Source organism: Heterocephalus glaber, unplaced genomic scaffold (assembly GCF_053883595.1).
Source record: "Heterocephalus glaber isolate CG9 unplaced genomic scaffold, H.glaber_assembly_v1.0 deba00000676, whole genome shotgun sequence".
NCBI lineage: Eukaryota > Metazoa > Chordata > Mammalia > Rodentia > Bathyergidae > Heterocephalus > Heterocephalus glaber.
Window position 1 is genome coordinate 3744700 of NW_028258156.1, and position 14767 is coordinate 3759466.

Below are 14767 nucleotides of genomic sequence, written 5' to 3' on the forward strand. Positions count from 1 at the left end.
AATATAGAACTCACCCACCTATGTGAAAATATTTCCAAGTCCACAAACAGCCGATATTTAAATAAAATTATAGAAAACAATCCACCATTGAAGGTTTTTGTTATTATATATTTTGTTCTGTTTCCTAATACCTTGTACGTGCCAGGCTAGTGCTCTACTGAGCTGTATGCCCAGTTTCTAAATTGAAGATTTTAATGAAAATTAAGGAAGAGATACTGTGGGTTAGAACTAGAGCTCAGTAGCACATGCCTGAAGTTTAAATCCCAGCTCACATATTCTAACAGTGTGAGAACCTGGGCAAGTTATTCAAGCTTCATAAATTTCATTTTTTGCATTCATAAAATGATGAGAATATAAGTACTGATTATTACCTCATAGAATTGCTATGAGGATTTAGTTATATAATAGGTATAAGTGCAGATAATATGAACATTTAAGCAATAAATATTAACTATCCTAATAGTTACATAAAAATAATAGACACATAAAAATATCTAATCTCATAATCAATGAAGCCTATGCAGGTAGTGATCTAAACTCAAACTTCATTCAGAGCATAATTTTTGATCCTGTGTTTTACGTCTTTTAAAATATATTATAATTCAGTAAACTGTCTTCTGAAGGTGTTTCATGAGAATGGTAATCATTCTATGAGTCAAAGATTTTCTTATGTTGCCTTTCTCTCCCCACTGAAGAGTTAATAGTCCTCAGCTCTGATAAGAACATCACACACACTGCCTGTGTGCTACCAAAGTGTCTTCATCCTTTCTCAAGCAATGTTAGCTAAACAAATTATTTGTTTATCACTCTATTTGGTTATTTATCCTAAAAATAACATTGGTCAGCCTGAAGTAGCCATTTTGTTAAAAACCACGTAACTAGTCAGATTTGTGACACTTAGTAGGGCAATAATCCATCTGTTATGGAAATAGATCAATTTGCAAATTAAATTGATTAATCTAAAAGAAAAAAAGTCTTGACATTTCCCACAGTAAGCATTTCCTCAAATAGATTTTCCTAAAAAGATTTGGAAAGATGTGATTATCTGTTCTTCCTTCCTTTGCTCAATTCAGAAACAAGCCAAATGTCTATTAAAGAGAATGATAGGGAGCAATTTATATTTTGGGATCCTGTAGGGTCTAATTGACCCTGGAAGTTTCATATATTTAACAAGGTTTTATGTTAAAGCTTTTCAATGACTATTAGACTATTAGAATATTTCTAATACTCATTGATTGGTGAATGAGTGAATGTGTTTGAATTTTCACTTAGTTTGCTTTTCTATTATGTTCATCTTTTCTGATCACACACACAAAAAAATCTCCTGATGATTCTTCTAACAGTGTGTGATTGGACTCATAACTTAACATGTTGAAGAGTTTTGTGCTGCAGCTGAGAAGCATGTAAATACAAGCTGCTTATTTGCAAGAAGGTTCCAGATTTGCAATATGATTGCTATGGAAACCACATAATGAAAACCTTGTAGCCATCTGTGTGGTTTGATGGATTTTACTGCATAGCTGAGCTGTTTTTGTTTACTGTTATTAAAATGTTGAATGGAATATATTAACCCACAAACATTGACTATTTGAGGTATTAATTAGTATTATATAGTGACATCATGCTTCAAAACCAAAATAAAATGTTTAATAATAAACCTAAATAAGACAATGTGTGTGTGTATATTATTGTGAAGGTAATTATTGCCTAGAATTTTGGTCACCTGTTCTTACATTTTTTTTTGGTCCTGTGAAGACGTTTGTTCTGTTAAATGAGTATGTTAGGATTTATTTTTATGATTTTTGAATTCATTTGTTCATTCAGTATTTATTGCATATCTCCTTTATACCAGGTTCTGATCAAGGTTCATTGTGTTGGTTTTTTTTTTGCGGGGGGGCGGGTACCAGGGATCAAACTCAGGACCTTGCACTTTCGAGGCAGGCTGCAGCACCACTGAGCTAAATCCTTGGGCCTCAAGGTTCATTCTTGAGTTTTTTTCTCTCCTACAGTTTTAAAAAACAGACAAATTTGATTTCATTATCTTTCATGTATAAGCTGTTTGTATTGTTACCCCAAGATAAAATGAGTGGTTTGAATATTATTAAGAGAAATTGGTATATGAAATATGTAAGCTTTTTGCCTAAAAATATCAGTACCAGTTTTTATTATTTATTTATTTTGATTTTTTTGGTACTAGGGATTGAACTCAGGACCTTGTAATTAAGAGGTAGGCCCTGTACCACTGAGCTAAATCCTTGGCCAGTACTAGTTGTGTTTTTTTTTTCAATACTAGTTTTTAAATGGAAAAAAAGTATTTTAAATGTGCATTTCATGCTCTATAATACTGCTTATTAATAGCATCTCACGTGGACTTCAATTTGGATACTTCTCAGTAAATATTGATAGGTAAATGTTTTTAATATCATTATTCTGATCATTTAAGAAGATATTGCTAAAGGACAGAGTTCTCTGACACCACTACAATGCCTAACATGCATTGTAGGCACTTAAATTTTAATAAATAAAAATAAATTTGTAGGAATAAATTCTTCTGAATTGTTTGTTTACTTAAAACAAAGAGTGGAGTTTTTCCATTTAATTATTATAATTAATTTTTATGATATTTGTGTTGGGGGCAAGTCTAAAATGCTAGTCTCTTCAAAAACAGTGCTTAATCTATTGATGTGGTTACAGCATTTGTCTGAGGACACATTCCCTTAACTTTTTTTTATTTACTCTTTACTGTTGGATTTGTGACCAGATTGAAAGGGAGTAAATGTTAGGGAAAGAGAAGATATGAAAAATAAGGAAAGCTTTTTCTTTTATCCTTTCAAAAATTGTCTATCTGTAAAATGAGTGACTTGGACTAACTATAATATCCCTCCTATTTTTAAAGTTTATATAAAAACACCCTATAAACAATCCATTTATGATAGTCCTTGGGGTTTGGCATAAGTGGAATAACAGTTATTAAAGAGAAAAAAATCTGTATTAAATTGCCAAAAGTAGGTTCCACCGTATATGTAGAGCCCCAGATATTTCCAGCTGTTCCTTATATTGGAGCTTTTATTACTTTGTTTTGTTTGAATTGAATTGCAGAAACTCAAAACAGTTATATTTGTCTTACAGTATAGTAACTCTCAAGGTCAATACGAATGCCAATTTTGATTAATCACCATTTAGAATTTCCAAGAAACTTCGAAATCTACATCCACAGTACTGACTTCTCTACCTAGCTTTACAGTTGCTCTGGGGCATTTCCTCTGGCGTTGGGGGGGGGGCGTGCACCAGCACACTGAATCTATCCAGTGGAAAACACAACTCCTTGTAGTCCCACTAACACTATACACACACAGCAGAGATTGTTTGCTATCATTTTAAACTGTGTTTTTTTTTAAGCAATGATACACTCATTTTTCACTTAACTAAATTTAAGCCTCTGGTTGCTTTCTTTTCCCTCTCCACCATGTCCATTCAGGCAGGCAGACAGGCAGGCAGGCACAAAGCTTATCGATTCTTATAGTTCCTTTACCTTCCACAACCATCCCCTTCCCGTTTCCTCTGCCCCTTCAGTCCAGGACTTCCTTTCCCTTTATCAAGACTTTCCTGTCCCTCCTAACTGCCCAAGACAATAGGATCAAATGATTATTCCTGGAGCAGAGTTTCAGTCCTGCCCATCCTCTGCTCCAAGGCCTTGTAGGCTCTTATTGCCCACCAGATGAACCTGCAGTTCTTAACAGGGTGTTCATGGACCTTCAACAACCAGCCCAAACCACTGACATCCTCTCCCATCCTGCCCTTCCCCTGTGAGTCCCATGTTATTTACTCACAATGGATGTGACTGTGCCTTGTTCTTTTCAAATTCATGGCTTTTCCTCTGTCTAGAAATAGCCTTCTTCCCATCTTTGCTTATTTAAATTCTTTCCACCCCACAGGCCTTCTTGGCATCCCCAGTTAGGAGATTCCTCCCTGCACTTCTTGGTGCCTTGTGCCTCATTGCCAGGATTAGGCCCCATTAGCCCATTTTCTTTTAAATTTGTCTTTTGTCCCCCCTAGCTGTCAGCCTCCTGAGGGCAGAAGCTCCCTATTGCCTTTGCCTCCTTGGCAAATCTCTCTCTTACAGGCAGTTAATACTCAATGAAAGGCAATTGATTTGTTTAAGAGTTAAGTGACTATATTTGAATTATCTTGCATGTTATCCTTTGAAGTTTTGGATTTTTCTTGAATTATGATTCTTTTTGAATCCAGTTTTTCTTTAGCATGCCCTTTATTCACTTTCTAAGTTATATATCAATCCTTATGTAAAGGAAGTTAAAAAACAATTTTTATTAAACAATTTTTGTGGTACTGGGATTGAACCTAGGGCCTTTGCACTGAGAACATTTTTTTTGTTTGTTTGGTACTGGGGATTGAACTCAGGACCTTGTGCTTGTGAGGCAGGCGTCAGCACCACTGAGCTAAATCCCCGGCCCTGAGAACTTTTTTTAATTTTTAATTTTGAGCCAGGCTCTTGCTAAGTCACAAAGTTGCCTGAGGTTGGGCTCAAACTTGTGCTGTTCTGCTCAGCCTCTCAGAATTTTGGGATTATAAGCATGCATCACCACACCCTGCTTAAATATATATATTTTAGTATAAAAGAATTAAATAGTTTGATTCTATTTAAAACCCTTCTCATTTAAATTTATCATATTTTTTCATATTAACGCAGAGGAGGGAATGTGATGGGAAAGTTGAAAGAATACAGGCAAAGCACTGACTATAATTAGGATGAAGAACAGGAACTGTATAATCACAAATTTAAGTTTCAGTAACATAGTTTGGAAATTACTTCACCTTTTGAGTTTCATTTATTTGTCGACAGAATGAGGATTTTAAAATTATCTACAAAGTCTTTTCTCACATGGTATATAACACTTAGTAGGTCCTTAGTATAATTCGGGAAGAAATTACCTTAAGAGGTGAGGATCCTTCTAGTATCCTTCTGTGAAAATTAAGTGAGAATACACATGAAAGTGATACTTAATAGATGACTTATAGGTTAACTGTATTTTACAGTGCACATTTTCTCCTTGTTAAATCAATGTTTTAGGAACCATGATTTTATCTGTAATATTCCTGCCAAACAATATAATGTAGTTCTGGGTATTATTTTACTGGATTTGAGGGCTTTACTGGATTTAATATTGTTCCAGATGAGTTTCTGTAAATATTTAAAACATATGTGTAATGCATTAGTACATCTACATTTTGTCAACCAACTAGATAAACCTTGTTAGGGTTGCCATTTGGAAATAGCTAGTGGTTTATTTGTTCAGTGTTATATTATTGACAAAGGAATATGAATCTTGGATAGCTTCATTCTTTTAAAAATAATATTTATATGTTGTAAACTTACAAATTTGCTCTTAAGATGGGATGTTTACTGCACTGTTATCCCTAAAGAACCTCTTCAGTGTGCTACTGACACTATTTGTTTACAGAAGAAGAAGAGGACAATGTTTCTGTGAAAATGGAAGAACAAAGGAAAACAAGTCTGGACAATGTGCACCACCCCTCAGGTAATAATTATGTAGCTTCCTGGCAAAGCTTATTTTGGTTTTGTTTTAGCCACATTCTTACTGTTCTAAAGATGTTTGCAAAGCTCCCAGAAGTTGGCTTGTTTGGTCTTGATGTCTTATAGCTGATAAGCTGCTTAGTCCCATTTAGGATGCATAAAAACCACTTGAGAAGGATTTATAAAGTAAGCCAATTTATACAAGGTATTCCTTCCTGAATTACTTTGTAATGACTCAATTAGCTTTCATTTCTGCACAAAGGAGATTTAGTTGCATAAATTAGCTTATCATCATTGAGGAAGTGTCACTGCTAAAGGACAGTTTATAGATACAACATGCAGTTGCTGTCAAACCTATAAGAATGTAATATAGACATCTGTGTATACTTTGTGCTTGAGCAGAACAGACTTCTGCCATTCAGAGACTAACAGGGGACAACAAGTTGCCCAGGGGACAGGCAATGTAGACATCTCTGAAAAGGTCAACTTGACACAGCCTCTGACAATCGACCCACAGCTCTGTCTTCTTTGATAAAAATCAGATAAACTTAAGACCGCTAATTGATCTGCAGCCTGTTTAAATGTTGGCCATGCATATCTTCATTGCATATGATTAACACAGAAAGCAAATGAATTGGGTAAGAAATGCCAGAGTCCAGTGACAGCAGCTTAAAAATTGGAAAAGGACACTGGTGGCCTAAAGACTAGGAAGGATGTTCCCTTTTATCCATTTCCACTTGGTACATGGCCCCAAGTACTAATTGTCACTGATACTGGAAAAATAACTGCACATGCTATATACAAAATCACATGCTACAGACAACTTTTCTTGCTTGTTATTTCCAAATAGCAAGAGATAAACCATATCTGAAGTGCAAGCATGAGTTTAATTTTGATAAACCAGCAAATATTTTACGCAGAAAGAGGAGAAGGACTGCCTTATCAGGATTTTACACCTCTTCATAGACACATGTCAGCTGGGGCAAGGTCTGCCCTGTCATCCCCGGGTCCTGCAAAGAGCTGGAGCTGGGGTCACCTTCCCCTCTCTGATATGTCCATACATCACTCTTTCAAGCTGTCAGAGGCAGGGTGGACAAGAAGTGTGTGTTCAGGAAGTAGCGTTCCAGAGGCCTTCCTACAGCGACATGTGGAAAGGAAACAGAGGCCTGATTCCGGACCTAGACAGGAAAGCAGGAGCAGGTTGCTGTGAAAGGTTTTGGTTTTGCTGTTTTCAGAAAGGAAGTGAGGACAGAGTCATTAGATGTTAGCACTCCTGTCCTGTAAAATACAGCTATAAAATACAGAGGCTTAGTGAAACCTTGAAGACCATGTTCAATAGTAATTTAGGTATACATTATAGGTTTTGGGTTATGTATCATGCTGCTGCCAAAAACAAGTAGTTTTCTTTTTAAAAATTGTTTATGCAGATGCAAGAGATCGACATACAGATAGATATCCTTTCCACAGATACAAATATTTTGGTTTAAAGCAGTTGTACTTTTCAAAAATACTTTGTTTTTTTCTGTAGAAAAAAAAACATTTAAGGGCTGGGGATATAGCTCAGTGGCACTGTGCCTTCCTGACAAGTACAAGGTCCTGAATTTGATCTCTGGTACTGGAAAAAAACTAAACAAAAAAAACCTTTAAAAGTGACTATCTCCCAAATTTTTGCCTTTGAGGGTAGGGAAAAAAATTAGTTTTCCTCAAAGGAATGTAAAAAGTTGATCTAGATTTTCATGCCATTGCTGTAAAGCATGGCAATAATTCTTATCTTTAGTGACATGAAATTCTTTTCAAGCAACAGTTTTAATGCTTTTGCATAGCAGTGACTTTTGCTCATCCCTAGGCTGTCAAAGGCTAGAAGCTTGTTTGCCGTGCAGAGCAGTGAGTTGACAAGGGTATTACTATCTTGCTGAGCATCACATGACATGAACTTCTAACCTTACTCAAGAATGTTACATGTTTTTCACATTGACTGATTTTACTAAAAAAATCACAGACTGTTCTAATGCTAATGTAAAATATGTAAGCCAAAACAAAATCTGTCTTGTGTTTCAAGTTCCTACATGTTCAAGTTTATATATCTAGAACATATATATTCACACACATACATGCCTGCATGTACGCACAAGATCACATTTGATTTTTCTCTTCAGTTTATTATTTTTTCATTTGATTTAACACTGTAAAATATGCTTACCTTTCTAAAAATAGTCTTCAAACCTACAACATTCAGGGAGTGATTCTCCATTATCATGTTTCATTGTCATTTTTTAAAAATCTTGCCTTCTTTGCAAAAGTAATTCCAATGTTTATGTGTTCAGTTTCTACCTTTGTAATAATTTTGTTAGATTTACCCAATAATCTGTTTTTGTATGGTTTTAAAAGCAGGAGCAGGTATATTGTTTAAATCCTTCACAGCTGGCTAATTTATTGTTTATTTTATGTCTTCTTGTTTTAATTATTCATGCCTCTCAGGACAAGAAACGATAAGGTGATTTTCTTTTGGTAATCTTGAAAGTAGAGATCACAATGTGAATCATATAGAAAAATTAAACTAAAAAGAATTAACTTGTACTTTAGAATGTATTTTTATTACATTATGCTCTATCCCATAACAAATACGTATCTCACATGGATTATTTTTTAGTATATAGGTGAGCAGGGTTAACTTTTGTGAACCTGTGCTTTTGAGGTTATATCTATGTATAATTCTTTTGTGTGTATGATTAAACATTTCATACCAAGAATTTAAACATTACTTTCCTGAGGAGTCTGAGACTAATAAACACATAGTACCAGGTTTTCTTCCTAGTTGTGATATTTCTAGTTTATAAGTAGTATCACATGCTGAAAAAGATAGAATAGTAAATCGTATGTACATATAGCTGTGTGACATAAACAAATTATTCTTTAACAGAGCTCACATATGGGACACAGAAATGAGGTTGGTCTTTGGGTAACATCATCATCAAGATTATAGAAAGCAAGTTGAAAATGCATCTTTTTCCCAGGATTGCAAAATTGCTGGCTCCGTTGCCTCTTTACAGCAGTGAGGTTTAATGAAATGCTCATGATGCACATCTAGGGAGAGATGCATCTTGTACACGGTGGGGGTCTCTCTTCCCCTCGTCTGCTCCTGTAACTTCCATTAGTGTTAATGGGTGTTTCACCAAGTGCATCGAGGGGAAGAGAGACCCCAAAGTGATAAGGATTATGTGTTAGAAATCACCATATACTTTTTTTTTCTTTTTTCCCTGCCCCCTCTTGAAAATCTTTTAAATGAAAAATTATCATGAGAGAATCTGAAAAAGAGAGAGCAACCAGGACAGCTGGGGAGCCCATTGGGACACCACTGCTAAGCCAAAAACCTCTACTCTCATTCTTAGCCCAAGTTTTGTTTCTTCTATTTTTTTGGACCAAGCCTAATGCTGAGAAATATGGGAACAAACAGAAGCCTTGACTGGGGAAACCAGCTATTTAGATCCTTTTACCTCCTGGCTGGTTAGTGTGGGGGAGGGCCTTGCATGTGAAATGATGTCATCCCCTCTTTGCTCTAATTCCTTGACTTTTACACTGACACTGACAGACTGCGTGGGGCACAACATTTGACCCATTTAGCAGTTGATTTAATCTGACTAGAATGTTTCAACTTCTAAATCTTTATTTGTTTAAATAAGTGGTTTTTAAAGGAAATCAGTCACTTTATTATAAAGTGATTTTTTTCCTTAAAAAAAAAAAAGACATTGACAACTCTTGGAGGATCTGGCCAGCCAGAGTGCCCTCTAGTGTCCATTTATAGAATTTACTTAATGTATGCTTTGGGGGAAAAATGTAATGAAGGGTGGCCACAAGCATTGTTAGTTCTTGGTTGGGTTCCCAGGCTTGTGTACCTCCCTGCTGATATCAGTGATGAGCACTCACATGCTAATGTGAAGAAGTCAATAAGGTGTCTGTCTCACCGCCTGCCTCCCTCCTTCTCTCCTCCTTTCTGCCTCTTCCTACTGTCCTCCTCTCTAAATTCTCAGAAAATGAGAAAAAGAAATAATAGATTTTGCTAGGTTGTGTATTTTCTGGTCCTTGTTTTTTTTTTTACAATTATAATTGAAAAGTAGCATCTTATAAATATTTAGATTCCACGTTAGGTTCTTTTTTTGGCTTTAATAATGTCTTTGAAGATATTAAAGAGAATTTTAAATTTTTCTAATAAAGTTAACATTTTGTGTAAGTCAGAAATTGTATTTAATAAGATGAGCACCCTACTGGTGTGCTGATGTGATCAGTTGTGTTGGGATCATGAAGAAATTTGCTCTTTGAAAGCCATACAACAAAACTAAGATGACAGCTCTAATCCAGCAAGTGTCTCCACCATCATCCCTTCAGAATTCGAAGATGACATTCCAGTGATGGAAGTTGTCAGCACGTATGTGTTCTGCCTGGCTAGTGAATACATGGACATCTTATTGATATTTCTTGCATTCTTTTTGCATTAACTCATCAAAACTCAATTATCATGAATTAAAAACAGGAAATAGTTTTCAGTGTAACAAAAGCATCCAGTGTATTTTACTCTGTGCTGCATTTCAGGAGACTCACATTGTATAAGTGACAAAGCATTTATTACCCAGCTTATTGTGGTATTACAGAGTGGAGAGCACTAAATAATCAATCAGTTAATGGTGTGTATGGCGGTTTGAGCACATCACATCCATTGTGCTTATGCTGGTAAAAGGATGAGCTGATAATTCTAGTGTATATTGCATGTTTATTCAGAGCCTCACGTCCTAAACTAGGACTGACAAAAATCTGGTGAAAAATGCGGCTTCAGCATTGGCAATTTCAAAGTTGCTAAAATATTTTAGAGACAACTTTGAGAAGCCATGTATATAAACTATCCCCCAAAAGAGCTGCAGTTAACCTTTATGTTACTTTCATGTTATGCTCTTCCTTTACCCAGTTTTGGGTTTTAGGATTAAAAAAATTCTTTCCTTAGTTTGGTTTTTTTTTTTTGGTACTGGGGATTGAACTCAGGTCCTTGCGCTTGTGCAGCAGGCAGCGAAACCACTGAGCTAAATCCCTGGCCCTTGGGTTTTTTATTTATGCATTAGCCCCTTTATTATTGTCCTTTTTATGAAGTGTCCCAAATTCTGTGAGATGACTATTTCACAGTTTGTTTGTCCCATTCCATGGGCATTGCTCATTGTGCACTATGACAGATTTCTTTTCAGAACGTGCTGTGAATGGCTAGGTTTGTTATAGAAAATAAGTGGGAAACTTGGTGCTATTTTGATGAGAATATGCTGCAGCTAGAGGTTATAAATGAAAGGCAGAAAGGAAAAAAGACAATAAAAACTAGATCTTTTTGAAAATTATCTTAATTAAATGACAGAACTAGGATTCTTGTCTGGATATAATAAAGTATTCATTGACTCCGAACAGATTATTTTGGTGGTCTGGAGTGGTCCTTTAATATATACTGGTTCAAGCTCTAACTCATGCTTTTATTTCTTTTTCCTAGGAGATAAGAGCACAGATTATGCTAATTTTTACCAAGGTTTGTGGGACTGTACAGGAGCTCTTTCTGATGAGTTGTCATTTAAACGTGGTGATGTGATTTACATTCTCAGCAAGGTAAGAGAGTACCCGAAAATGACAACGGGAGAAGGGAAACACACAGTTTGATTTTTATTCATTTGGATTTACAACACTAGGGAAAAAATGCCAGTTGGAATTCTTGTAGGTCCTTGTTAACAATTGGGAGTTCACAATAATTAATTATTTTGTCAAGTGAAATATAATCAAAATTTAAACACAATCAGATAACAGGATTCAACTTAACAGTATGTTTACCTAGCACTTCAGCCCTTGGCTCACATCCACCCACTGGCTTCTCCAGAAACAATATACTTATGTGAAAGTTAACATTGTAAGGTATTAGGTTATTTATTATGTTTTTCTTTCCTCTTCCTTTTTATTCTTCTCTGTGCTTATTCTGACTTTGTATGCCATTCACTACTGGAAACATTGTGTTTATAGAACAAGGTTTTCATCTTTATGTAAATATATTGAGTGTTCCGACAATTTAAAAGCAATACTTTTCTATTTAGAAAGGTTTAGGTAAGTTTAACACACTATACTTGTAAATATAGTGGCAAAGTATATTGTTTTAAACTCATCATTATATATATAAAAATCTTTGTCCTTGCTTTTTAAGAATCTGGATTGCTGAGAATGCACAGATCTAAAAGTCAGGTTATATTTCTGGTAATGTGGATAAGCTCTCTTAATTTTCATACTTTTTCTCCTACTCCTATTGTTATATGGGAATTAAAAATCTTCCACTGTCTACTTTGTGAGGCTATTTTAGAAACAAAGGATATATGGAAACAATTTAAATATATATAAAAATGTGAACTAAATCATAAATCTAAGAGTTTAATGTGATTTTTTGATTAGAGAAATATTTTGGACATTTCAGAGAGCTAATTTCATTTGTTAGCTATGAAAGGAATTTGGAAATAAAGTGACATATTGAATTTTAACACTAGATGGCTGTTGTATAAAATCAAAACAGAGGGTCTCAACAACGAAGATCTCTTCTTGGGTTTACACATAAGGGAACTTAGCTCAAAAAAGAGCCAGAGCCAGTATTTGACATAGGTATTTTGACTCCCAAGACTAGTGCTTCTCTCTGTTTTTCTTCCCCTTCCTCCCCTCTCCTCCCTCCTTCCATTTAATTTGAAGCTACCATAAAACACCTACAATATGCTGGGGACTCATTTTAGGTACTGGGAATCCAGAAGGAATGAGACATAAGCACTTAAAGATTTCTGGAGAAAGAAATATTTACTAATAAGTAAACAAAGACAGCTATGGTAATTGCTGGTTAGGGTGCCCAAAGCTAAGCCTTATCACTTAATTCTTTGTCATCTGCTTGTTACCGTAGTGGTTTTGGTTGTTATTCCCAGAAAGATGCTTTCAGTCCTTGGGAGCTATAGATAGCCACATTCACATTAAAACTCTTGATTAAGCTTGTTATTGAGCATTTAACTGTCCTGAGTTAAGACAGCAGCTTTCTGAGTTAATCACTGAATATAGAAATCAAACAATTAGTTTCAGTTCTTATCAAGTAACTTCTTTGGAATCATAACTAAGTTTACGTGGCTCGTAGTTTCTTTAACCAACTTGGCTGCAAGTGTGTATAAAATTAAAAGATTGATTAGTTTCTACTTGAAATTTCAGACAGTAGGGGTAATGGCTATGCACTCATCCCACTGCTTTAGCAAATACAAAGCCTATAAAGCCCAGGTAGGCTAAACCCTTCTTTATGAATCAGGTTGTCTTGGTCGCTGAAAGCCTGGGTACAGCGCTGCCCCCCCCCCCGCCCCGCCTGAGTATAAATAAGCATAGTTCCCAGAGCTTGTCTTCTACTTTTGCTTCAGAAAATAATTTTCTGTCCACATGAAACTGAAAGTATAATCATACAGTATGAATTATAGTTCTAGGATGCTGGAAGTAGAAGTTCCTGTTCTTTCAAACCTGTTTTGTAGAGATTGTCCTCTTATTTGTGAAGCCTGATCATAGAACTAACGCTAGAGGTGGTCCAACTCACATGAAGCATTTACTGCCATCCAAAATCTTTTAAAGCTGTTTGGGAGAGAGCTGAACAAAAATACAGTATTTTCACTATCAGACGTTTCATTACCACCATTATTTCATTAGAGATTGTTATTTTAGCATGGGTTTATTTTAGGTTTTGGAAGAAAACCCAAGAAAGAAACAAAAAAGACCTTGTGAGCCAGAACATATCACCATTGGCAGCATGATTGAATGCATAGTTGCCCAGTTGTGGACATGGCAGCATCAACTTGCTAAGGGTTGGTGAGAGTGAAGAGAAGGGCACTAAGCTATCTATCTCTGATGGGATATGAACCTTTGAGCCACATATGAGTTCATTAGCTGTTGATATTCTGGTTGCTTTGGAATTGGGTAAATGTTTGTGAAGATCCTTATTTCTCCATCTTGCTTTGGGCAAATTCAGATAGAAATCTCTGGAGAATCTCTAATAAGCTTATATTGGTATGGCCTTCTGTTTTTATCAAAACTTTGGCAAACACAGTCCGGAAGTTAATATTCTAAATTCTTTTAGTATGTGAATAACTATAATTTTGAATGCCTAGTATTATAACATAAGAACTTGCCGGGCTTGGTGGCGCATGCCTGTGCCTGTCATCCCAGCACTCTGGAGGCTGAGGTATGAGGATCACTGAGAGTTTGAGGCCAGCCTGGGCTACATAGTGAATTCAAGTCCAGCCTGAATGACATAGCAAGACCCTGTCTCACAAAACAAAACAAAACAAAAAAAGAATTCAAGGCTTTTAGTAAAAGAGCAAAACATTGCTTTTAAAGGGCTTGTTTTTAGATTAAGATAGAGCCAATGTTAATGTACTGGTAGTTTTTTTTTTTAAGTGCAATTAGTATATAAATTGGTAACATTGTTATGTGTCCAGGAATTTGTTTCATCTTTCTTAGAGTTATATGTAGATATTATTGTGGTGGGATGAAATTTTACCATTTTAATTTATTTTTTTACACCATCTAGTGGCTCAGAATGAGTGGTGCAAGTAATTGCAGCTAATGTACACAATCAAAATGTTGTCATTAATTCAACTTTAAATCTAGCTATGGGTTATTACTTTCCTATCTCATGTCAATAAAATGTTAGCATTAATCATGAAAAATCTTGTTCATCATTTTGAGTTAAATGTAGAAATTACATACATAAAGAATACATTTTAAGGACTCTGACATATTTGTGAAGACATAGAAAATGTGTACTTAGTAAAGAAAGTCATGGCATGACTTTTCTAATATTTTAAAGAAATGTAACTTGCCCTTAGTAATGAGTTGATTTAAAATTGAAATATTGTTAACACTGACTTGACTTACCTTCTGCAAGTTTGTCTGTTCTGAAAATACCCTTAAAAGCAACACAAAATAGTTTAATAAAAAATTCATTTTTAATATAAACAAAGAAATCAAGACATAAATTATAAAGAAGGGTTTCTTAATTTTCTAATGTAATGGCAGAAAAAAAGTAGGGATTAGGCTGTCTTCATTAAAAATACCACTATGGAAATATAGTTCAATTTTAAAATCCCATCCTCTCCGTTTTACAAGGAATGCTTGATGGAGTGTCAGCTGTGTTCAGCC

The 14767-nt window shown here is 35.3% G+C and overlaps 1 protein-coding gene across 3 annotated transcripts in view; it reads left to right on the forward strand.

Annotated features, from left to right (window-relative positions):
* The window catches only part of Skap2 (src kinase associated phosphoprotein 2), a 310376-nt gene that overhangs the window by 285914 nt on the left and 9695 nt on the right, over positions 1-14767 (forward strand). For all 3 annotated transcript variants that reach the window (XM_087206614.1, XM_013070279.3, XM_087206613.1), the window contains 2 exons: positions 5481-5558; positions 11073-11185. In XM_087206614.1, the coding sequence (XP_087062740.1) occupies positions 5481-5558; positions 11073-11185 (191 nt within the window). The remainder of the gene's footprint in view (positions 1-5480; positions 5559-11072; positions 11186-14767) is intronic.